Source organism: Neofelis nebulosa, chromosome 6 (assembly GCF_028018385.1).
Source record: "Neofelis nebulosa isolate mNeoNeb1 chromosome 6, mNeoNeb1.pri, whole genome shotgun sequence".
Taxonomy (NCBI): domain Eukaryota; kingdom Metazoa; phylum Chordata; class Mammalia; order Carnivora; family Felidae; genus Neofelis; species Neofelis nebulosa.
Window position 1 is genome coordinate 29,386,994 of NC_080787.1, and position 26,090 is coordinate 29,413,083.

Genomic DNA, 26,090 nt, shown 5'->3' on the forward strand with positions numbered 1-26,090 from the left:
AAGGAAAGCATAGAATCCTGCAAACCAGAACATGTGAGGCATGCACAAAGGAGATGTTCAGGGTCACAAGAAAGGGAGATTCTGGGATGACAAATGTGCACTAAAGCACAACCAGTCCAGTCTGAGGGATTTCGCACAATGCAATCTCACGATCTCTGTAGCCTGGTAAAACTAGCAAAGGATGTGTTGTGCAGAAATGATGGAACAAACCAAGAAGGTAGGGAATACTATGGAGAAAACAGGAATTCTCATTTAGGAGAAAGGCAGAGGAAGTCCGAGGACATGAGCTGTGCAGCATTCCAGAGAGCAGCGGCATTGCCCTGGAGGGATCACACCAAGGGGGTAAACAGAACTGACAAACTGATTGATGGGCTCATCCTTGTGGATGGCTATGAAGTAGTTTGGAAAGAATTAGCAGTAGGTACAAAGGCAACTAAGCTGTGTGTGTGTGTGTGGTAAATTTAAGTTTAGGAAACACAAAAGTAAAACAGGAATGTATCATTTATAAACATGGAGCTGCAAGAAGAAACTGGAGGCATGAACAGACTACTGGATTCTTTTATAAGCCATTTAAAATTCTATGTATTCCTTTAAAAATTAAAATTGATTTTCAAAAAGATACACTGATTTCTCACTAAGCTTTCCAAACTTCTCACCTCTGGAAATTTTTCTTTCACAGTATTTACCTACCAAAATGTGATGGTAACCGATGTTGGTAGCTAGGATCCCAGGTGGCAAAGACATGAAAGAATTGAAGAGTACTTTGAAATAGTTTTATTGGCTCATAAGACCTTTGCATATAAAAAAAATACCCAAAACACTATGCAGTATTAAATCACAATTACATTTTTTTTTTTTACCAATTCAAACTACCCTGAATATACATCTTTTAAAGGAAAAAAATCCTACAGAACTGAATTCTGAAATGACATTATGACTTAAATACTATGACAAAATAGATAATTCCTTATAACATTAATTCATTGCACAAAGCTGCCAGATATTTTCATAAGCATAACCATTGCACAGAGTGCAAATGAACACAATTTCAATGTTACACATTTAGTTGAAGTACATGTGCCTCCACCTAAGAACTCTGACATTTCTGGCACAAAATGTTGGTCTCTCTGAACTTCCACCAGGCAACCAACTTCACAATCCAGTTACTCTTTCTCTCCCTAAAAAACAGACACATCCTTCTGCCATCAAAGCCTACAAGAGTCAGCATCGCCTCTGCTTAAAGAAATCGACTCCTCTCAATTCTTCTGGCAGGTACTCTTGATCCACAGGCTCACTGTACATGGGGTTGTACTTGTAGCCCTTGCCGTAGCCCAAATCCTTCATCAGCCTGGTGGGCGCGTTCCTCAGGTGCAGCGGGACGGGGGGCAGAGGCCCCTGGTGGTTTCGCAGGCAGGCTTTGACGTTGTTGTACGCACTGTACACCTCAATGGACTTTGGGGCTCTGGCAAAATAGACTACACACTGGGCCAGAAGCACCTACGGCAAGAAGGAAACATTTATAATGAAGGTGCCAGAAAGTTTGTCTTGTGGAATATTTTATGACATCTCTGGTTAACTCTGAAAAGATTCCCACCATGCTTTCATTACCCCCTTTTCTGCCTACAGCCCAGATAACCACCTGTGATGGGAAGAAGAAATTCCTATAGGAGGCGCGAGGTGAACTAGACCAATGATATCCTTTTTTTTGTTAAACAGAACTTTTTACTAAATGATTTTTTTGTTGTTAAAACCCCAACGTAGAAAACAGATAAATATGAAGCTGCTCTGTTTGTGGGTGAACTTACAGAAACTTCCTGTTCAGCTGTTTCAACACTTCTGCCCCCAGGAAAGCCTGAGCACCTCCTCCGAAACCAGGACTACTAAAAAGTTTCTGCTGTTGACACCTAAGGTCTCCTCTCTCTCTAGTGTCTAAGCTTCTAAAATGAGAGTTAAAAAGCCAAGCAGCTTCCTCAGTGGGCTCACACATTAAAGGTGACGGTAGAATGGATGTTCAAATCCACAAAGGGACACAGCACAAGAGAAAGGAACTGATTTACAAAGAACTGGCTGATGACTTTACCTCACATTCGGGCATGCCTATAAAATGACAGCCTTGGTAGGCAGCAACTGCTTGTGTTAACGCAGATGGGTCTGCCAGACCTGTCACACACACAGAAAGACAGAGGAAAATTTAAGTCACAGTGCACACTCCCACCCAGGCCAGTCAGCGAGCTGCTGCGACTAGAGACCACCACTGCCTGTGGACTTTGTTGACCAAAAAATCCCATTTAGCAAAATGGACAGACTTTTCTCTGATCTCATTAGCTTATTCAAGAAATATTTACTGAGTGGTAAAGTGTTTCCTCATGGATAAAAACTACATCTAGTAGGAAAAGGGAGTATATACAACAAATATGAGGAGCAAAGGCCATGCAGACACAGTCACAAGGACAGACACATGAAAACCAAAACATCTACTAACATCAAAGAAAAGTAAAGCTTTTCTAATCTTTTTCTTTAGTGTCTAGAACCTTCCATTTCTGTTTCAGGAGGTGTCCACTGAAAACCTGAACACGTGACTGCAAAGCATTTAAAATATTTTATTTCAATACTCATGTTAGGAAAATCACTACTGAAGAGGAAACAGTGATGACTTTAGGAACATAGATACTCAAAAGTACACACTCAATGCCAAGAAATAAACCAGTGAGTCCACACTTGTCTTATCTTCTCCTTACCTGTCCACATCATACCAAGAAATTCTTAGGCCAAAAAGCAGCAGCATTCCTGCCCCCAACACCATGCAACCCCATCCTTTGTGAACACCAGGGTCCGGGTCCTTCCCAGAACACTCACCTATGTCCTCACTGGCAAACCTCACAAGCCTCCTTGCCACATACAGCGGATCTTCTCCTCCTTCAAGCATGCGTGCGAGCCAGTAGAGGGAGGCACTCTGGTCTGAGCCCCTCATTGATTTATGAAGTGCAGAGATGCAGTTGTAATGCTCTTCTCCTAGACACCACAAAAAGTACTTGCTCAACTGTGGGCCAGAAGTGGGAACACACAAAGCTCACAGGAGGGTCATCTGAGCCATAGGTTTGCTTCACTGGGTTGATTTTAAGGAAGACTGGATAAGGGACCCAGGAAAGCCTGGGGAGAGTGAGATCTGACAGCCATCCTCAAGCTGCTTGGCGGGAGGGTGCAATGCCATGGGCATGGAGCAGACCCATGCAGTTCCCGTACGGCCCGTGGGGCTGTCTGGTAACCTGGTCCACTCAGAGAAGGAGGCTGCCCTAGAACCTGTGCTGTCCATGCGGCGAGGGAGTACAGCCCAGGCGAGGAGAGGTGGTTCTCCGGGGCCCCACTGGACTGCCACAGCCAAGCGAGGAAGGAGAGGGATTCTGATGTTCCAGTTCTACCATGTGCCCCCCTGTCATTTTGAGGAAAACTGACCCTGGGTCTGGTTGTAGCCATTAGGATGGAGAGTCAAGTGGCAAGGACAGCTGTTACAGTCCTTTTGTCCCTCAGTGTCCTTTTCAGCTGCCTTTCTGGTATCTGAAGGCTGTGGTCATTTAAATCGGGTTTGGGACACCCATGTGGTAGGATCCCAGAAGGGCAGACACATGGAATGACAGCTCTCACCGGGAAAGCACTGTAGTCCCTTGCCCTCACCACTTGGTCTCCTCCCACTTTTCACCCAGGATTCACATGTAAACAAATCAGTGAAATGTGGTTTTAAAAAACATATTTAAGAAGAGAAAATTTTATCTAAATATTTGTATTTGCACACATTTCACGATTTTCTGACCATCATCTCTTCCTTATGTTCGAGGAGAGGGCAGCCTCTTCCTGAGAGAGAGCTGGGGGGTTATTCTTATTAGTATTAGCCCTTCCAAGCAAGCACCAATGTGGACAGTGAGATCATGACCTGCTCTGCATAGCATTTGAGCCCCGGGAACAAGTCCCAGCATCTGACCATGCTGGTAAGACAATACTTGGCCTTTATGGCTTTCATGGGACAAGATGTTGGCCTGTCAAGGAGGAAAGACCCAAGAGGCTAACTGCAGGGACCTGAGCACCTCCTGTTCAGGAAGAAGGCAGATAAATGGTTTCAGCTCAGCCACCAGATTTCTGTGGACAAGCAGAGTTGTCCTCTAGCTCACGGCTTCCTCAGCTAAGTCACAATGTCACGGAGACTGGCTGTGAGAATGTTCTGGGTGAACTCCACAAGGTTCTGGCACACCCCTCATTCATAGACCTGACCGTTTCATGGATATATGGGAGATGAAAGAAGCCACTTCTGCTTCACTTTCTGTCAAATGTAAATGAGAACAAGGCAATGAATCTCCCTGACACAAACATTACTCACTTTCTCATGCCTTTACTGCTGGTCAACGCTGAAAGGTAAATATGGTTAAGAGCATGAGCTCTAAAGTCAGGCAGCCTGGGTTTGAGTGCCATACTTACTAGCCATGACCACGGGCAAGTTACTGATCCTCTCTACACCTCAGGCTTCTCAGTTGTAATGTGGGGATTAGAAGATTACGTGGTTCATAGGATTGAGTCTTAATGTATGCCTGGTATGCAGTAAGCACTCCAGAAACATGTAAGCATTAGATACCGCTCTAGGCTAGCTTTCATTTTTGCTTTTATCATATACCACTTTTTAACCTAAAATTTCAAGTTATTTATGTAGAATCCTGACCTTAATTCAAGGCAGAGAATTTGTTCTCATTTGGAAATTTCTTTACTCTGATGCAGAAATATCTGAGCTAGTTACTGGATCCTACATGTGAGTAGCTATACACTAGATGACATTAAAAGAAATAATTAAAATCGTGGGGGTGGGGATTTTTGTCTCACCAGAGTTATAAAAAGGCCCAAGAGTATAAGCTAGCAGGTTTCCAGGGCAATGCTTCGATCATCCCTATTTATGGAACACAGCTTGGAAGAGAACAATTCTCTAGGATATGAACTGTATGAGTGTCTACAGATCCATGGTTGTGCTGTTACGCTACAGTGGAGTATGCTGGAGGTGGGGGGAGGGGAGGGATGGTCACATTAAGGATTGACTTGTAGAATGTGTGGTTTCTCAAGGCCCGACCCCAGGCAGCCTCCTACTGTCCCCAGTCCTTCCTGGGGCAGCACAAGAGCCACAGAGAAAGTGGTCCCCATTGTGCATGGCTCCCCTGAATGGAATATGAGCCCTAAGAAGTAGAAACCCTATGACATGTCTGACATCCACTGTGTGTGTATGGGTGTGAGTGTACTCACGTGAGTGTGTGTTACTGTGTGAGTGTACTCTAGTGGGAAACTGGTGACCTCAGGGTGGGGCTGGAGTGGGGAAGGACACAGTCCTAGGAACCAGTCTGGCACCTGGAGTTAAGAATGAGTTTTACCGCTTGTTTTGTGAACTAAGGCAAGCTTTGTTATCTGTAAAATGGGGAATATAATAACTACCTCCTATGGTAATTGTGAGAATTAAAAAAAAAAGACAATATGTACAAGATACTTAAATATTCAATGCTAGTTAATGTTATGTTAAATGGTAGCTTTTTGGTTTTTAAATGACAGTCTGATAAAATGTGAAAAAATAGTTCCAATCCATCCAGTCAAAATGAAGAATCTCCTTTAGGACATGTACAAGCAGGGAGAGAACTCCTGTTGTTGGAACACCAACAATGGAGAGTCCAGTACGTGGGAATATTTTTGCCTCTTAAAATTTAAACTTTTGTTCGTGTCCCCAATTCTTGTATTTGGTCAAAAGTAAAGCAAAGCTCCAAGACTAGAATGCTTTACCTTTCAGGTTTTCTAAGCATTCATATGACATTCAGGAGCACAGATAGCTGGCCACCTGGGATCTCTGAGCTCTGCTAGGAGAGGTCCTGCCAAGAGGCACGTTCACATCAGAAAGTAGACAGGGTTATTTGTAAAATGCCTCTAAGGAGTCCTTACTAATATGTCCATAGTGCTTATTAGCAGCCCCCATCCCCACCCCCAATCACTTGAGGCACACTAAGGCTGAAGAGCTTCTGTCATTTCCCCAAAGTCACACAGTTTTCTGTTCAACTCAACAGGAGGCAGTGCCTGGAACCAAAAGTCATTTAAGCTCTTCCACCTCCCTTCTCTAACCAGTAAGAAGTATTCTCCATCATCAAAAAGCATTTGGAAATATTGTAGACAAGGTACTACTGCCTACATGATATCTGGAATGTTCAATTCTCAGCTTCTTTTTCTGGCATAGCTTTTAAAGGTATGGAAATTATTCCAGTTATTACAATATGATTCTATCCAGAATCACACAAATACACAAGCCCCAGAGTCCAGCCTAATCTACTGTATGCTATCTTCACCATCCATCTCTTTTACCAAAAGATATGACTGTGCTGTGCTTATGACATTTAATTTTTTTTTTCAAATCTGGTAACTGTAAATGCAGTGCTGTAAAAACAGAAAAGTGTACACAGCAAAATGAGTATTTCAAAAAAGCTATTAAACTAAAAGAATCACATCAAGATCCATTTAACTTCATTTTTAGTTGAGACTCTAGAAATTAACCATTTTAATTCTCATTAAACTAATAGAAATAAGTCACTTATTGCAAAAGTCCTCTTGTTATTTACTGCCATTATAAATGATCACAAAAATTACTATCAACTGTGAATGTAGGGGCTTTCAAAAATACTTGGTATTCTAAAAGGCACTATACCAGAGAGTAATGGAAAAATACCAACCTACCTTATAAGGAAAGTTTGAAGCCTGCAATTTCAAACATGAAAGCTCTCAATTCTTATCAGGACAGCTTCTGTTCTGTGCCTCTCACAAGAAAGGTCAGGAAGCTAGGTCTTTGAAATCAGGCTCTGAGTTGGAGGTTTAATTCAATTACCAATATGGAGATCCAACTGAGAATCAAGTTCATGTTTTGAACTCAGCTGAAAGTCAGAAGCCTGGGATGTGAGTATATGGACACAACTTATTTCATTAAAGTTTCCCTCTTTTCACATTTTGGTTACTTACCTGCTCGGTCATATAAAATATGAGATTGCTGGAGACCTTCCTTCACATCATTTTCAGTGATCAGAACTCTACTAGGAGAATAGGTTTGCCCACTCTTCTTACAAAACATCTTCCTAGAGCTTAACCTGGCCAGCACTGCCAGCTGCAGTCCATTCAATCCAGCTCGGGCGTCCCCATCGCTAAGATAAGCCAGAGTGTCTACTGCTTTATCCTCTATGAACACGGACGGCCTGCAACACAAGCATGGTTAGTTACTACCACTTTCATGTTCTGCACTTATTCTGTAGTACTTCTTACAGAACTGCTGTGTCTTAGCAAGGTCACTAAAAAGCTACCTTAGGTTCAAGGCTTCTGCCCTCTCTCCCTAACTCATGTTGTCAACAATGTTAAGCATTACCTAGACGGAGAACTGACCTTGAGTCACGATTATTTTACTGTGTAAGCACACACATATAAGCCATGTATGATGGAGACATGGAAAGATATGTGGTCTCTCTGGTTCTATCCTACAGAAAAGTGAAAAACACAGGAACACTAGGACTTCACTATAGTGTACAGAAAACATACTTCAAACACAGTCCCCAACCTGACAAGACAGGTGTGCTCAGATCACTTTCCAAACAGGGCAGGGCCAGCATCAAATCATGCAGTTTAATTCCCTCATTTTACAAACACATCAGGTTCCCAGCTACTTTGGACAAAGGCACTAGAAGCAGGCCTCTGGGATTTTGGCCTGGGGCGTGTTTCCAAGAGGTTAGGTATTAATTACATAAAGCCTACACAGAGTAGCAGAGAGGTCACTAGCTTGGGCATCTATCAGAAGACTCTGACAGAACTTGGCTGTAAGACCTTAGGTCAGGCACCTACCATCACATTTCTAAATGTGGACCTGCATACAGGTCTAATTAGGATTTATTGTCAAGTCTAATTCAGTAAACTTTTCTATTTCTAGTTAGACAAAATATCTCACATATTTAGTTACCTAGAAGGGTCCTAATTCTTGGATAGCTGTTAGCTGCACATTTGCAAAACAAAAAATAATTTTTCAAAGTTACAGCTCCCCCATGTCACTGCCAACTTTCAGCTGAAAATGTCTCTAGTAATTAATAAGCTGATTAGGACTGTCCAAATCAGCTACTTGGAAAACCATGCACAGGCACCTACTGGGCTGGGTCAAGGAGGGATGGTGGGGAGGGGGGTTCAGTCCATGAAAGGGGACCCAGCTTGTCTATGAAGGCCCATGCATAATTCCTTATCATACACCCATCACCTACTACTTCACTTTGGTGAATAGCTTGAATAACACCAAGTTGCATTTCATTCACTAAAAGATGTTTCTAACATCTTAAAGACTGCCTCATCTCATCCCATCTTTATCAAAGCCAAGACTTCCACTTTCTCATCTCTCACCACACATAAGGCACCTGTTTTGTTTTAGCTTGATAATGAAATGACTCTCTCATCAGACTCCTGACAGCTAGCTGCCTGGGCCCCAGAGTCATGGTTACAGTTTAGAAATCCAACCTCCTCCCTTCCTGACCAGACAGATACTCAAAAAATACACGAGGCCCACATCACTGGCACTTTGTAAAGCCAAGGAAGCATTTCTCAAACATACACTGTTTAGCAGATTCTAGATGATCTGGAAGAAGACGACAGACAACACATACTAAAGAAAATGTGTTAGGAGGGACTAACAATCAGAGTGAGTGTGGTAGCATCCGATGTACCCTAAAGGGAAGGGCACTCCTGGGGCCTGGTTACAGCACATTGTCTTTGTGTGTGCGCACACATGTGTTCATATTGGGGGGAGGGGGTAGAGGCAACAAAATTGCCTGAACATCTAATTCAGCCTCAGAACTAACAAAAGCAAAGCCTTCTACCTCTTTGGAAAGCTTCCTAGCAACAAAGAGCCCACAAGATCATTTACAGGAAGGAAAAAGAATAAAGCAGGAGCCCTAATCAATCCTAACTGACTGAACCATCAGTCCAATGGAGTTGGGCCATTTGTTGATCACATTTGTCATTTATCTCCACTAAATGTTGAGGCCTCAAGGACAGGAATTATGTTTTATTCTTTTCTTACATCCCTAGTGCTTGATGGAGAATAGACATTCAATATCTGCACAATGAATGGACTAATTTCAATTTCTTCCCACAATCTCAAAGTGAGATGTTTATTTTTTAAAAATTGTAACATATGAAAAAACATTAAAACAACAACAAAACCCTTTTCTGCGCCACTTAGAGATAATAGCTACTAGGTATTATGCTGAATTTCCTTTATGATCCATCTACCCATGCAACCATCAACTTTATATCTAAATTGTAAAACAAAACTGAGATCATACTATAGTTTGCATCTTTAACAATTATGTAATATTTTGAAAAACAAGCTATTCAGAACTCTGAATATTATTTTTTTTTACAAAATGTACAGTACATAAAACTTGAAAAAGAGAGAGAGAAAGGAATGAAAGTTATCTACTGCTGTACTACCTTAATATTAGTATTTTGGTACATATCCTCTTGCTATGAATTTGTCCACTACATATATTTAGTGGCATGAAGTGCTTTGGGGACAGAAAAAAGATGGGTGTCCTTATATACCCCAGCATTGACTATCCTGCCCCATTTCCATTGGTCCTCATACAGTCAGCAAGCAGGCCTTATTAATTATGAAAGAAGCCAAGTAGCAAACTGCTCCATAGATATATAAACAGCATAATGTAAATGGGCCTTTAAATGGGTATTTTATGTGGTTAGAAAATAGGAGCCTTCCTTTAATTTTTAAACTCTTAATTAAAGTCCGAGTTATTCTATTGGTATCCTTTTAAATCACATTTGGCATCACAGGGAGTGAGAGAGCTACTACAGTAAAACCAGAGTTGAGAGCTTTCACCCAGGCTCCCACTGCTGCATTCTTTCTCCCCCTTGGTATGTTCCACATTCCAAATTTCACCCCTGTCCAAAATGATGAGTATTTTTAAACACAAATGAATCTGTCAGCAACTCTGTTCAAGTAATAAAAGGCGACTGCTGAAGGCACTCACAATGGTCACACAAGCAAATTACCTAATGGAAATTTGCTATTAAGAACACTGTACAGATGTTCAAAAAGTTCTATCTATCCTCCAATATATCTTGAACCCCAATTTACACTACCTTGGTTCTGAAGAGTAATAAAATGTGTTAAAATATCTTGTGATCTTAGAAGAGGGAACACATGAGAGTGCTCATGCCAGGAACAATGAAATAAGGAATATTTATACTGAGATTTGCAAAACTCCTTAGCAGACAGTAACTATTGTACAACTTATCTTGAAAGAGTGCTCCTAGTCCAAAGATGTTATTTTAAAATTTAAGCATAAACCTATAAAATGTTTTCCATTTGGAAGTAACTTTCCAAGTTAGAACGGAATTAAATAAGGCAAAATCTACTTCGGGGATAGAGTGTCTGAACTTTCACATTATCCTCCTAAGAAATAGATAATAAATTACATTGTAAAACACTGTTCCATAATTTAAAAAATGGTTAAAATAAGTGCATTGGAAAAGATATTTCCAGTTTACAGATGTAGAAATAAAAGACTTAGCCTCATTTCTCTAAATGAAGAAAAATACTTTGGTCTTAGCAGGAATGGGAAGCAAGCTGCAAAGAAAACTTCCTCCTTTCCTTTTTTCTCCAAGGGCCTGAATCTTTCTGTACACTGTTTTCCTGGTGGTTGATACTGAGATTTGGAGAATTCTTTTTAGATGGTGGGATGTTTAAGTTGGAGGAGGAGTGAAATAAGTGAAAATGTACCTGTTACTTCATGGCAGAACAAAAAAAAATATGTATGGCTCAGTTAAACTCTCTCCCTAAGTTATAAAACAATACTCTGTGAATCTTTCACTAAAGAAAAGGGAACATTCCATGGTCAGGGTAACAATTGCCTAACAGTGGTCCTCAAGCAGGGATGTCCATCAGATTACAGAGAACTATCCTAAAATACAGATGTATGTATCTAACCACAGATTTAGTGATTCTAAAATCTCCAGGGACAGACCCCCCCATCCCTGGGGCACAGGAACAGCTGATCCTTCAACAATGTGGGGGTTAGGGGGCAATGACCCCCAACACAAAAAACATTTGCATAAAACTTTGCACTCTCCCAAAACATAACTACCTATAGTTTACTGTTGACAGAAGCCTTACCAATAACAAAAAGTCAATTAACACATATTTTATGTCATCCGTATTACATACTGTATTCTTACAATAAAGCTAGAGAAAGGTTATTTAGAAAATCCATTTACAGTACTCTACTGTAAGAAATCTGCGTATAAGTGGACCCATGTAGTTCCAACTCATGTTGTTCAGGGGTCAATTATATTTTCAAAATGTATTCCTGATAAATGTGGTGTATAGATCTGGTTAAAAGGCACTACTGCTGGGGTGCCTGGGTGGCTCAGTCGGGTAAACATCCGACTTTGGTTCAGGTCGTAATGTCATGGCTCGTGAGTTCAAGCCCCACGTCAGGGTCTGTGCTGACAGCTCAGCCTGTGCTCTCTTCCTCTCAAAAATAAACAAGAAAAAATTAAAAAAAAAAAGGGCACTACTGCTAAGTTATAGATGAGAATCTTTTTTTCCTAATCCTTTACAAATTAAAAGTGTTGTTCTCATACAAAGGAACACAGAGAAAGATTAGAATGTTAATACTCACCAGTAGCATTAAAAAAATTGTTTTTAATGTTTATTATTGAGAGTGAGAGAGCACGAGAAGAGGAGGGGCAGAAAGAGAGAAAGAGAGAGAGAGAGAGAGAGAGAGAGAGAGAGAGAGAGAGAGAATCTGAAGCAGGCTCCAGGCTCTGAGCTGTCAGCACAGAGACCGATGCAGGGCTCGAACTCACGAACCAAGAGATCATACCTGAGCCGAAGTCAAACGCTTAACTGACTGAGTCACCCAGGTGCCCCTCACCAGTAGCATTTTAACCTGGTACTAAGTGAAAGTAACTCACTTCACTTGCTCCTAGATCCCTTCTAAACTGAGTACAGGCACATCTCCCTTACAGTGCTTCTGATTGCACTTCACAGACTCTACACTTTTTTTTTTTTTTTTTTAACATTTATGTATTTTTGAGACAGAGAGAGACAGAGCCTGAATGGGGGAGGGTCAGAGAGAGGGAGACACAGAATCCAAAACAGGCTCCAGGCTCCGAGCTGTCAGCACAGAGCCCGACGCGGGGCTTGAACTCACGGACCGCGAGATCGTGACCTGAGCTGAAGTCGGACGCTTAACCGACTGAGCCACCCAGGCGCCCCACACTTTTTTTTTTTTTAAACAAATTGGAAGGTCTGTGGCCAGCCTACATGGAGTAAATCTATTGGTGTCATTTTCCAATAGCAATTGCTCACTTCATGTCTCTAGGTCAGATTTTGATAATCCTTGCAATATTTCAAACTTTTTCATTATTATTTGTTATCTGTAAGTTTAGTGATCTCTGATGTTACTACTCTATAATTGTTTTGGGGTGCCACAAACCACACCCACATAAGACAGAGAATTTATTGGCTGATAAATATTTGAATTCTGACTGCTCCACCTACCGGCCATTCCTGTATCTCTCGTCCTCAGGATGCCCTATTCCCTGAGACACAACAATACTGAAATCAGGTCAATTAATAACCCTATAGTAGCCTCTCAGTGTTCAGCTGAAAGGAAGAGTTGCATGTCTCTCACTTTAAAAACCAGAAATGATTGAGCTTAGTGAGGAAGGCATGTTGAAAGCCAAGACAGGCCAAAAGCTAGGCCTCTTACCCTAAAGAGTTAGCCAAATTATCAACTCAAAGGAGAAGTTCTTGAAGGAAATTAACAGAGCCAGACCCTCTCTTCAGTTCTGTGACAGCTAAGAGCGGTAAGGAAGTTGCAGGAGAAAAGTCTGAAGCTAGTGGAGGTTGATTCATGAGGTTTAAGGCAAGAAGCCATCTTCATAAGTTCAGGGTGAAGTAACAAGTGCTGATGTAAAAACTGTAGCAAGTTATCCAAAAGATCTAACTAATGAAGGTGGCTGCACTACTAAATAACAGATTTTCAATGTAGACAAAACAGTCTTCTATTAGAAGATGCCATCTAGGGACTTTCATAGCTGGAGACTTTCATAGAGGAGAAGCCAAAGCCTGCCTTCAAAGCCTAAAAGGACAGTATGACTCTCCTGGTAGGGGCTAATGCTGCTGCTGACTTGAAGTTGAAGCCAATGTTCATTTATTATTCTGAAAATCCTAGGCCCTTAAGAATTATACTAAATCTAGTCTGCTTGTGCTTTATACACGGAACAACAAAGCCTAGATGACAGCACATCTACTGACAACATGGCTTACTGAATATTTTAAGCTCACTGTGGAGACATACTGCTCAGAAAAAATGGGTTCCTTTCAAAATATTCTTGCTCGTTGACACTGTACCTAGTCATCCTAAAGCTCTGATGGAGATGTACAAGAAGAATGTTGTTTTCATGCCCATTAACACGACACCCACTCTGTGACTAATGGATCAAGGAGTCATTTCAACTTCTTAAGTCTTATTATTTAGAAAATATTTTGTAAGGCTAGCACTGCCATAGTGATTCGTCCGATGGATCAGGCAAAGTCAACTGAAACCTTTCTGGAAAGGATTCACCATTCCACATGTCCTTAAGAACATTTGTGATTCATGGGAAGAGGTCAAAATATCAACATGAGCAGGAGTTTGGAAAAAGCTGATTCCAGTTCTCACAGATGACTTTGAGGGGTTCAGGACTACAGAGGGGGAAGGAATTGCAGATGGGGTGGAAACAGCCAGAGAACTAGAAGTAGAACCTGAAGATGTGACTGAATTGCTGCCATCTGATGACAAAACTTGAATGGTTGAGGAACTGCTTCCTACAGATGAGCAAAGAAAATAGTTTCCTGAGATGGCATCTACTCCTGCTGATGATGCTGTGAAGACTGTTGAAATGACAAAGATTTAGAATATTAGATAATTTTGTTGGTAAAGCAGTGACAAGTTTGAGAGGATGGACTCCAATTTCAGAAGTTCTACTGTGGGTAAGATGCTATCAAACACATCACAAGCTACAAGAGAAACTGTGAAAGGAAGAGTCAATTGATGCAAATGAAACAAACTTCATTGTTTTATTTTACTAAATTGCCACAGTAACCCCACCTTAAGCAACCACCACCCTGATCAGTTATCAGCCATCAACATCAAGGAAAACCTTCCACCAGCAAAAAGATTAAGACTTGCTGAAAGTTCAAATGATGTACAGCATTTTTCAGCAGTAAAGTTATTTTTAAATTAAGGTAGGTATGTTGTTTTTTTAGACATAATGCTGTTACACATTTAACTCACTCTAGTGTAGTATAAACGTAACTTTTGTATTCAATGGAGAGCCAACAATTCATCTCACTAGCTTAACTGCAGTGCTTTGGAACCAAACTCAAATTATGTCTTAAAGGATGACTGTAGTTAGAAACATGCCTTCAGAAGCTGGATCCATTGCATTCAAGCAATGTGCCTCAGTTTCCTCATCTAATAAAAGGAGATAACAATACCGACATCAGAGAGAATTAAATAAGACATAAAATCTTAGGGCAGTGCCTAACATCATGAACACTCAATAAACATTAGCCATTTTTCTTGTAAGAATCATTTTAACTAGCCTAGTCAGTAGCATTCTCTCTAGAATTGCAAATCTTCAAGGCAGAGTCAACTCTGCTGCTTCCAGGATAACAAGACTAAAAATAAGACAAAACAAAACTACTTTCTCCAAAAAGAGAGAACCTAAACTTCACAGACATAAATCCCCTTTGTGTTTAATCCCATGGAGGCACACATCTTTCCTTATTACACTATACCTTATACCTGGTAGGGAATAGTGAGGTGAATAGTGGCCTCCAAAGATGTGCCTAAATCCTAATCCCTGAACCTGTGAATTTAACTATATTAAGGATTTCAAGATGAGATCTTCCTGGATTTAGTATGGGCCCTAAATCGCAAATGTCCTCACAGGAGACAATAAGAGAGAAGGCAGAGGGACAAAGACTGCCATGTGAAGATGGAGGCAGATACTGGATTGATCCTGCCACAAGCCAAGGAATGCCAGGAACCACCAGAAGCTAGAAGGAAAGACTATCCTAGAGCCTTCAGAGGGAATGTGGCCTGCCAACAGCTGGATTTCAGAGTCTTTATAACTGTGAGAGAATAAAACAATAAAAATATTGTTGTAGGCCACCCAGTTTGTGGTACAGGTTTTCCCCCCACCCAAAAGGTTTCACCCTTGAAACCTTTCACAAAGCAAAATGGCATTGAAGAGGCAATTACCATTAATTTATAATGAAAATTTTTTAGTGTTCTCAAACCCCAAAAGTGACCTCTCTTAGGCTTTTCTGGTATCTTAGGACACATCTTACCAACAGATGTACAAAACGGACTGAGATAAAGCACATGCTCACAGACATAATCCAAAACTATAGTGGCAGGATGCCGAGATGCTGAGTGTAGCTGCCGGGGAAGGGGCCTGGTGGCGCCACTCTCCCTGCTAGGTGGGCATTGTCTCTATGACTCACTGTAAAACAAGTGTTGAATGCTGTTTTTGCTTTTTGCCTTTTTTTGGGGTAAGAGTGAAAATCCTCTTCAAATTTCTTCCATTAATGACAATAGGTATTAATGTAGGTCTTTTGTGAATGTGAAGTGGTGTAATGTGAACTTCCAAAAGGCAGGGGATATCCAAAATTTGTGATGGCAGGAACAGGAAACAGATACAAGGTCTGTTAACTGATTGATGTTTCTGGTTGCCATTATTTTTGTTGTAATTTTTATAGTGTATGCTAATGTACCTTTCTTTCTTTGTATCAAATTATTTTTAAGGAGAGTTATTAAAATCCACTCTAACTAAACCTGTAACTCCTGATTGGTACTTCCTATTCTAGTGTTCCACTACCTTTCTTTCCATTCAGTGTTAGAAAAGGTTATTTTTGAAAGGCAGGTAATAATATTAATAATAATATTAATTAATAAAAACAAACCAAATGATCCTACAGCTGTTTTGTCTCGGTCCTCCTCTTTGTGATCAGAGAAAAGCCCCAGTCTGAGTTAAGCTACAGCACCCTCATGTCAGAAGGACAGAGCCATGTTAACTCTTCCAACCAACTGTTGGAACTCTGCCTAGTTAGTGACAAGGCAATCATGGCTCCTCACTTCTCTCTCTTCATATCCAGAAATGAATGCATGTTATCTGGCCCACAAACAACGGCTTCTTTAGGGGGTTTTTGGATATGTGTGTGTCCTATTATGTGGAATCTATAATCCTTCAAAGCTGCAAGTTCTTGGAGTGACTAAACACTAGTTCACTTCCTCATTTCCAGCATTACAAGCTCAATGGATAATAGACCATGGATTTTTTTTTTCTCCTGGTCTCCAAAATTAACCCAGTGCACAGATAACATGCTTCACTGTTTGTACCATGTGACCAAAATGCTTAGCAAAATACATGAACACTACTGATTACCCATACAAACCAAAAGAGTCATGGTACAGATAATTCAACATAACTTACCAACTTATCTCTATCTTTCTCTTCACAATCAACTCACAATTGAATAGAGTACTATTTTGCAGATGTTTCACTAAAGCTGTGAGGTGGTAAACATGGGAGAGTATAGGGAAGATGCCTTTCTTCCATCTCGTTGCCTGGAATGCAGGTATGATGGCTAGAGCTCCTTGGGGCATGAGGTTGAAGTCATGTGCTAAAGGTGGTAGAGCAGAAAGATAAGGGCCCAGGTCCCTGAGGATGCCATGAGGCTGACTAGCAACTGCATTTTTTACGCTTGTCTATCTTCAGACTCTTACATGAAAAGGAAAGTTCTATCTTGGTTATGCCAGTTAATTTGATTCTTTTCCCTGTTATATGCAACCCAACCTAATCCTAAGTGGTTCCATAATGTTGAGTACTCCCTCCTTGCTGAAGCATCCTTATGGTTTTTTTATCTTTCTGGACTTTGTCTCCTCTCTTACAAAATAAATGCTGGTAAGTCCTCAACTCACTGCCCTTATTTCCTGGCCCTCTTTAGCTCTCCTATTCAAACACATGGGATATACGATCCCTGAAATGCCGGTGGCTCCCAAATCTCTGGGCTCAAACATCTCTACTGCTCTCCTGACTTCTTTATCTAACTGCCTAGAAAACCTTTCCATATGAATCATCCAGAGGCCCCACAAACTGAACAAGTCCTAAACTGAACTCCACATCTCCTTGTATCTTTCTTTTCAAGCATACAACTACTTGCCCAGTCACCGGGTATCAAAGTCATCTTGGACACTCCTTTTTCCTCCCTCCTCACACCCAAGCCTACAGACCTGATTTTGCAATTTTTCAGAGCAGATCCTGGCTTTGTTGTTCAAGTCACCTGCATTTGTCATTTGTCTTCGGCATCATTACAATAGCTTCCTAACTGGTCTTCCTGCTGCCTGATGAGGGGTGGGGAAGATGGGACTTGACTCCATTCATGCCATCCTCTCCAATGCTATACTCCTCTTCCTAAAATACAGAGCTGAGCATGTCACTTACTCTCTTGCTCAAAAACTTTCTTTGGTTTCCCATAGCTCTCCACATCACTCACCTTACTTTTAGAGCACAAGTCTTTCATAATCTGGCTCTGCCTCCCTCTCTGGCTTCACTGACCATCACTTCCTCACATCCACTCTTCTACTCAGCCATAATGAATGGATCATACTATTTATTACCACCTTGCCTTTCACATGCTGTATCCCCTTGCCAAAATGAGCTTTCCATTTCATCTAGTTAAGTTCTGCTTACCCTCCGAACTTTAACTCAGCATCTCCCTCATCCAGCAGGTGAAATATTTGATTTCACATATTCTAGATGCCTCTTCTCTATCCCCCACTGCTCCTTGGTCATATTGCAATCATATGTCCCTGGGAAGCCAATTTACTCTTCTATTTCCTTATCACACACTAAGCTTTTTAAAGGCACAGGAATGTGCTTTTCAATACTCAGCCAAGGTCTAGCACATGCAGGGCCTTCAATTTATGTTAAATAAATAAACACAGAGGGAAAAGCTTAAAAAGAACGCTTTATCTCACTCTAATGGGAGTATGTCATGTACAAATGTATATACTACATAAGAATTCACAATTCCTCAAGAAAAATCAAGAATGGTGGTAAGCATCAGCTTGATTCATTTTCAGACCAGTACCTGCTCAGCTCATCTCATCTACAACCTGAAACAGTCTAGACTTCTCTGTAAACTAGGACACCAAAATATAAGACTACAAATGCACTCATGGCTTCCCAGAGAAAGTAATTACTTGGGGTTAAAAGTCTTTCCTATCCTTCCAGCTGGATTAGTGTAACCAAATTTAACTTACACCCACAAGAATGTATATATATTTGAAGCCAGTCAATAGACGTGAAAGTTTAATTTTACCTAAAATTGAAAGAAAATAAAATCCATTTTTAATTCTCCACAGCAATTAGGGTGGTCAGGTGCTTCTGTTAGGAAGTCACTTACAAGAGTTCTCTCTGTGGCCTATGCCATTTCCCAACTTAACTTTCTTGTCAGAATTGCTAACAAGTAGACCAATTATTCAAGTTTAATAAACTTTGATTTCACTGTTTGCTTAGACAATATTAAAGACAAAGGTTCTTGATACCTGAGGAATGGAGCAATCAACCCTTATGCTACACACTCCAAAATCAAAATTAAACTACTTCTCTCATATTGAAAGTCAGAATTTACTCATTGACAAAGCATTTATTAAACACATATACACTAGACACTGTGCTGGGAATCTGAATAAGAAGGACAAATTCTTATCTTCTTAGCCCTCCCCAGGAAGGGGAGGGATGGGAATAATAAAATAAACAAGTGAATGAAAATAAGTAATAATTAGCATCAATTTCAAATGAGGGATAGTGGAAAAAGTAAACAACCTATTAGACATGGTAGGTTTTCTCTGACTGAAATTCAATTTTAGCAGATTAAGGATCATTGGCTCACTTTTGTATCAGGCTCCCAGTTTCAATAATAAGAGAAATCTTAATTCTTTCACTTGATCCTCTCAAATTTTAATGTGCATGCAAATGACTCAGAGATCCTGTTAAGATGTAAAAATCCTTTTTAAAATGAGCTCCATGGTTCTTCCACTGTCCTTCTCATTTCACCTAATTATGGCATGGCAGTGATTGGAGAAAAAAGCCTGAGGGTATCTGAACAACAATTCCATGAAATCATGACCTGAATGAAATCAATAAAATTACCCTAAATTAATAAAAATGCAGGATATAAAGCTGTAGATATATTACGATAATCAGCACACAGAAAAAAAATACACGGAAATATGTTGGGATATTTCCCCCCCTTTATCATGTTTATCACTTGGTTATATGTATTTTTACAGTGAAAATGTTGTTTAAAGGAAAGCTATACTAGATGTGAGTACATTAACTGATACCAGCAGGTTCCATATGTCTTTTTAGCCATAATTTTGATGGCTATGCCATCACAATTCCACCCTAAAATGATGTGACCTTTTGTGCCTGGGGGTCCTTGGCCATGTTTCAAGGCTTTCATGAGGCACAGCATAATTCCTCCTCCAAGAGACAGAGGCAAATGGGAGAGGCCAAACACACAGGGAGAGACTTTTGAAACCTAAACCCTGAATCTAAAACTATGTCTTGTACTTTAATCCTCACAGAAGAGTGGCTCCAGAACTTGGCCTCAGGGCAGGCACCAGCAGCTGTGGGGTCCAGAGCATGAAGAGGCAGGCATTAGTCTCTCATCAGACCAGATTATGTTCCACTGTGTTATTTCAGTTGACACATGAATAAATGACATCTGAAGAATATATTTCAGTATAAAGAAAACCTCTGACCCAAGTAATCTAATTGATTATACACCATATATACTCTATGTATTAATGAACTCATGTGGCACTCATGATACAGGAATAGATTGCCAAAAGGAAGAGAGAGCTTTTAATGTATTATTTTCAGTTAAAATTTCTTTACTTTCATAGAATTGAGTTTGACTTTTAAAGTGTGCAAAAATAATTCTAAAAAAATTTTAAAAATGTTTGATAACACATTAATTTTTATTTAGTATTTCTAAAAGAGAAGTGCAGGAAAAAAGAAATTGGAATCTGAATACAAATCTCGAAAGATCTGTAAGTCTATTTCATGAAAGAAAATAATTAATAAGCCTTCTCATAGTCTTCTGAGCCTTTTTAAAAAAAGTGTTAGAAAAAGAACAAAATCCTTAAGCACAAAAGCAAATACCCAAAAACTAAAACAACAGGCAAAAAGATGTTAAAGCTTGAAAAATTAGATGCACCCTGTATAGGGCTATAAAATCCATCTTAAAAGAAGTGCTTGCAAAGATACACTTGTTGGTATAATTGACCACTTCCCTCTACTTCTGTTTTCATTACTAGATCAACATTTCTTCTTTGTCCCCACCCTCTCCTTACTGCCATCCAGCCGTTTCTGGCCTTCTGCCAGGGGAATCTCTGGGAGGTGTATGCCCCCAAGATACTGCCCACAGTCAACTTACTCTGAACTGCTATTGCTGCTGTGGCTCAGAGGGTCAGTAGGACGACTGGAGTCTAGGACGTGGATTCCCAGGGAGTTGATTGCTCGCATTAGAATAGTCACCATTGCCTCTACGGGAAGCTTCTCAAGAACAATAACCCGACAGCGACTTAGGAGAGCAGCATTGACCTGGAAGGAAGGGTTTTCCGTGGTTGCCCCAATCAGAGTGATCGTCCCACATTCCACGTGAGGAAGGAAAGTGTCCTAATCATGGGAGGAAAACAGAAGAAATTGATTCCAGTCAACAACCTGCAGAATCCTATGTAAGTTGGTTATTCTTTCCTTCTCCTAATTTTGAATTCTGGAACAGCTTTATATTCATTGGATATGGATGCACTGTTGGGAGAGTGCAACTCAGGCTTTTTAAGCTGAAAACACATCTTTTAGAATATGAATGTCTAAGCCTGGCCATTTGCTGGTACACTAATAGCCCAAAGTAGAATTCTAATGTAGTTTCCACGTAAATGATTTTTTTTTACTTAGAAAAGTATCTTCTATCCTGCCAGATAGCTTAAATATAGCAGCTATTTATTTGTAGAAGTCTAATAAAACACAAAAACATTAGGATTTCTAAAACTTTCTTCCTTTGTGAGTACTCAATCATAATAGTTATTCTTCCTAACAAAGCTGGTAAATACATATTGGTGACTATATAAACACTGGATGTTGCCTTACAGGGAAGAAATACTAAGATGAGTCAATGGTCTAATGAAACCTAGAGCAATAACAACCTGTCAGAACTCTGAAGGGTCCACTTAAAAAGAGATTCAGATCAGGAACAAAAGCTTAGTAGGGTTTTGTAAAATACTTCTTTCTCTGATTAAAAAGCTGCAATAAATCAAAGAAAGAAGTATACTTGAAAAAAAAGTTAATGCTTATTTAGAAAGAATGCAAAAATGGCTTGGCTTTGTTTATAAAAATAAATTGTCCTTGTACTTTTATTTCAGAAAGCCATTTAAATAATAGTAATGATTAGATCTTGTAACATTTACCCTGCTGAGAACCTGAGGTCACAGAAAACACTCTTTAATTTTGAAAATGAAAAAGTAACACTGTGTAGGAGAGAAGTTTAAAAATGTTGAAATAATGATCTTACATTCAAGGTAAACTGCTTACTATGACTCCTAATATTTAGATTCAAAATCTGTAAAAATGATAAACTTGATCCCAAGCTGCTTTTCTGATATGTATAGCTCAGGGCCATACTAATACTTTCATTTATCATATAGAGAAAGCATTTTCTTGTCACCAAAAAACCACAAAAAACCCAATAAGACGAAGTGGGGAAACAGGCTCAAAGGAGATGGACTGATAGTCTAAACCTCTCTATAGACAGAAAATTAACAATAACAACAGTCCTTACCATTTGCGGTTTTTATGCTTTTCAAAGTGACCTCACATAGTTTATGTTCATAATGACCAAAACGTAGAAAGAAGTTAATATACCTGCTGAGATTTATTGAACCGATGAATCTCATCAATAAAAAGGATGGTTTTCCTTTTGAAAAAGCTCTTTTCATTTTGAGCTTGTTTTATGACATCTCGCACATCATTTGTCTTGGCATTTGTTGCAGACAATGTCACAAATCTTATGCTATGTTTCTTGCTGTTGTTGGCTATGATGTGAGCCAGAGTGGTCTAGAAAATATGACACACAGAGTTTGGAAAGCTGATCAGACACCCATGGGTACTAACACAAGCAGCATCAGCACTATTTACCAAGCAACTTGAACTCTTAAGAATGCTCAGCAGCAAAGATACAACCCAAAATACCATACCACAATTTTAAAAATTAAAAAAAATGTTAAAAATAAAACAGGAAAGTAGCTAAAACTTAGGCTAATCCTGACCTTTTCTCCTTTGTACCTAACCCTGTTTGATTCCGTTTTTGGGGACTCTAAGATCTTTGGAATCCCCATAAAGGGTGGGTGTCTTGATTTAGCAGAGCCTGAGTGACAGCTGTGACCTCTTCCAGCCAAGAAAGCATTATTGCTGAAGGACTAGGTGTAGAAATGTGAGTCAGAACCACAGAATCAATCAATTCTACAACTGGAAACTTATCAGTAAAGCCTAGAAAAGGAGTGAGCCTTTGCACTGTAAGACCAATGACAATTCCCAAGCATTTAAGAGCACTGCAAGTTGCCACCTCTGAATGTCTACTTTGGAAGTAGATGAAACAATAGCACTCGGATCATGTTAGCAGTCATGAGAAAATGATGGCGAGATCAGTGACTGTCACTTAACCAGGTGCCCCATAAATGTGCTTATGTGCATATGCTGTTATTAACATCATTATTATTATTAGCAGTAAAGTATAATAGTAAGAATAGGACTAAAGAAAAACTATGTTTAGAGAGAAGAACAAATTTGGTCCTGAATGAATGGAAAGGTGGCACTTTATTTTCTAAAATTTGTATGGTACCATTAGATACTGTGGCTGCTTCTTTATCAAACCCCAGCCTACAGACTCCCACATAAACCTAGGCTTGTGCCTGATCACCAATCACTACACTGAGCGGCCCATTACATCTCTTGCCTGGCATGTTCTATTAGTTCACCCTACTCATTTTCCTAGGGAGTTTTTCTTGCCATCTGGTTCACCAACAGCTGATTAACCATGCTCATGATCTTATGCAGAGTTCATGAACAACTACTAATAATACTCCTGCTCAGTCTCCTAAATGGGGTAACTACTAAATCTACCACCATGGTAGAATATTATCTGGGATAGACCTGATTTATTCCTGGCCAAAGGGAAAGTATCAGTGTGAAGAAAACACAAAATGAGCAAGATGCATTCTAGGAACTGGAGCAAAGGAAGGTGTGATTAAGATGCAGATGAAGCTGGAAAGAAAAACTGGGAAAAAAATCATTAAAGCCCTTGTATACTAAGGAGTCTGAGTCACAAAGCTATGAGAGCCTCTTTACACTCTGATCCTGAATTTTGCCTTTCACTCACTGGTGCTCATCCTCCTCTCTCTTTCTGTGGATAGAAAAAAGTATTTAAACACCTCTTAGCCTTCTCTACCTTGCTTAACTCTGCCACTGTTTCTTAAGTATTCTTCTAATGACATGTCTTACAGACCCCAGTATCCTAACTGCCTTCCTCTGGACATGTGCTAGTTCCTAACAAGATGGACATCAAAATGCATTGATGTTTCTTCTCTAAAGTAGAAGGCATTATGAGGAGAGTTATGGAAATGCTAGGTCAAGACAATTTGCAAAAGGGAAAGAGTTTTCTATTAGTCTTGTTAAATAGATTCTCAAAGATAAAAAAAAATCAGTTAAATTAAACCAACAGCTACAGGGAGGGGAAGGAAACACAACTGAAACAAACAAAAACAAATTTTGATTCCCCCCCCACCCCAAAGCTGAACCCATATACCTACAAATAAAATATACAAATGTTCTGCAATTTATAACACGTCGTTTCCTTGAGAACTGGGTCATTAATGGGAGGGTGGGGGCGCACGTTGGAACACAAAGATCAAATCTAAGAGTCCAAATATTTTTGTAAACCTATGAATTCAGACATCTTCATTTTGAAAATGACCAGAAAACGTGTCTTACAAATCTGGCGGGGTGTGTCTTTTCTACACCCATCACTGATTCCACCTGTGGGCCAGGCACTGCCCGGCTCAGATGGTACCTGAGGCCCTGCACTCAGGCCTCAATCTCAATATCCAGGGTGGACAGGCGGATTCTTCGGGGACGGCCTCCGCCAGGGCTCTCTGACCGTTAGATGCACGCCCGACCCCGTAGAGATCAATACTCGGAACCCTTCAGTCAAGGCGGCACTCACCTTGCCGCAGCCCGGCGGTCCCCACAGGATAAGAGAGGGGATTTCGTTTGTCTCCAGGAGGGACCGGAGCAGGGTCTCCTGCCCCACGGCTCTGCTCTGCCCGATGTAGTCCTGCAGCGTGTCGGGACGCATCTTGTCGGCCAGCGGCTTGCCCTCCAGCATCTGCCGAATCTCCTCCGCCGCCAGCGACCGGGCGTGCGGGCGGCCCCCACCGCTGGCCCCGAAGGCAGCGGCGTCGGCGGCGTCGGCATCCCAGTGGCCCGGGTCGTCCTCGCCGTCCGCATCGGCGTCCCCGTCGCCATCGCCCACCGCCTCTTCCTCCTCCTGCGCCTCCGCCTCGTCCCAGCTCCGCGGAGATGCGCTGCCCGCCGCGGCGGCCGCTGCCGCCGGCCTCTTTCCCGAGCCCTTCCTCCCGGGACTGCTGGAGCGGGCCACCGGGAAGTCGGGGATGAGGCGGGCGCCGCTGGGCGTGGGCGGCGCGTCGTAGCTCTCCCGGCTCTCGGTCTCGCCTCCGTCGTCGCCCTCCTCGCCCTCGCCCTCGCTGCTCTCGGCCGCCGTCGGGGTGGCCGGCTGCTTCAGAGCCGAGCTCTCGGAGAGCCGCCGCCTCTTGGCGCTGGGCGGCGAGAGCCCCTTGGCCCGCTCCCCGGCGCGGTGTGGCCCGGCCGTGGGCTCCGCGTGCCCGGCGGGGTTGAGCAGCAGACAGCGGTCCAGGTGCGAGTTGATGTGCGCGGCGGGCATCATCTGCTGGCACACGGGACACTGCACCTGGTGCAGCTGCGACAGGAAGGGGTCGTCTTCCGGCCCGCTCACCTCCATGGTGGCCGCCGCCCTCGCCGGCTCCCGGCGCGGTCGCAGCAGCCCCTGCTCACGCCGAGGGCTTGAGATGCCCGCCGCTAGGCCCCGCGCCGCGCGACCCTCGCTCGGGGAGGTAGCAGAACGCGCGCGGGCCGAGGGAGGGCGCCGCTCATGCCTCACGTCCGGAGCTTCCCGCGTCGGCCCGCCCTCGGCCGGCCGCCGGCGGTGTCTCGCGCGGCGCGTCGGGAAGAGTAGTCCGCAGCCGTTTACCTCAGCAGCCGCTGGAAACGTCTCGCGCGGCGCGTCGGGAAGTGTAGTCCGCGGCAGTTCAACCAAGCCGCCGCTGGCATCGTATTGCCGCAGCCTTTCGGGAAGTGTAGTACACAGTACCCCGCCCTGACCGCTGAGCGTCCACTTCCGGCCGGCCGCGAGAGCCACCTTTGTGAGGGGCCGTGAGGGTGGCGGGTTGCGCGTGCGCAGAAGTGCGCGGTGGCGATAACGGCGTCCCTCCGCGCCCTTCGAGGCCGGTGACACCGGAAAGGAGTCGGTGAAAACGCGCCGAGATTGCTCTTGGGAAAGCGGCTTTTCACACTCAGTGGGCGTGTGGGGCCGGCCGGACGGGGAGAGGAGGCCCCTCAGGTTGTTGGTAATTAAAGGGAAATTGGGAAATACCAAACCGCTCCAGAAGAAAACTGGACAAAGGACCGGAACAAAAGAAAACAATGCAACAACTACACGTATGAAAAAAAAAATGTTTACCTCAGAGAAATGCAAATAAGGAGAACATCCTGCACCTCACCCTCTTTTAGATTTTTGGCCTTTTTACCCACGAGCCTTTTACCTGAAG

The 26,090-nt window shown here is 41.9% G+C and overlaps 1 protein-coding gene across 2 annotated transcripts; it reads right to left on the reverse strand.

Moving 5' to 3' along the window:
- Positions 1-759: 759 nt before the first annotated feature.
- On the reverse strand, positions 760-25,632 carry WRNIP1 (WRN helicase interacting protein 1). 2 transcript variants are annotated; one of them, XM_058733193.1, is made up of 7 exons: positions 24,449-25,625; positions 22,093-22,284; positions 20,609-20,850; positions 7,018-7,247; positions 2,857-3,012; positions 2,081-2,160; positions 760-1,497 (listed from the first exon to the last, which is right to left on the reverse strand). In XM_058733193.1, the coding sequence occupies exons 1-7, from the start codon at positions 25,262-25,264 to the stop codon at positions 1,222-1,224; spliced, it is 1,992 nt and encodes a 663-aa protein (XP_058589176.1). In that variant the 5' UTR covers positions 25,265-25,625; the 3' UTR covers positions 760-1,221. The 2 variants fall into 2 exon arrangements, with proteins under 2 accessions (XP_058589176.1, XP_058589177.1); XM_058733194.1 differs by lacking the exon at positions 2,081-2,160 and having other exon boundaries at positions 1,295-1,497; positions 24,449-25,632.
- Between the last annotated feature and the right edge of the window lie 458 nt (positions 25,633-26,090).

Excerpts from the sequence above, each read along its gene's own strand:
- WRNIP1 (XM_058733193.1), bottom strand. The coding sequence starts at position 25,264 with ATGGAGGTGAGCGGGCCGGAAGACGACCCCTTCCTGTCGCAGCTGCAC. Across the intron at positions 3,013-7,017 it reads TATTTTATATGACCGAGCAG|GAGAAGAGCATTACAACTGC; the intron begins GTAAGTAACCAA and ends TGTGGTGTCTAG. Across the intron at positions 2,161-2,856 it reads GTTTGCCAGTGAGGACATAG|GTCTGGCAGACCCATCTGCG; the intron begins GTGAGTGTTCTG and ends TGTGTGTGACAG.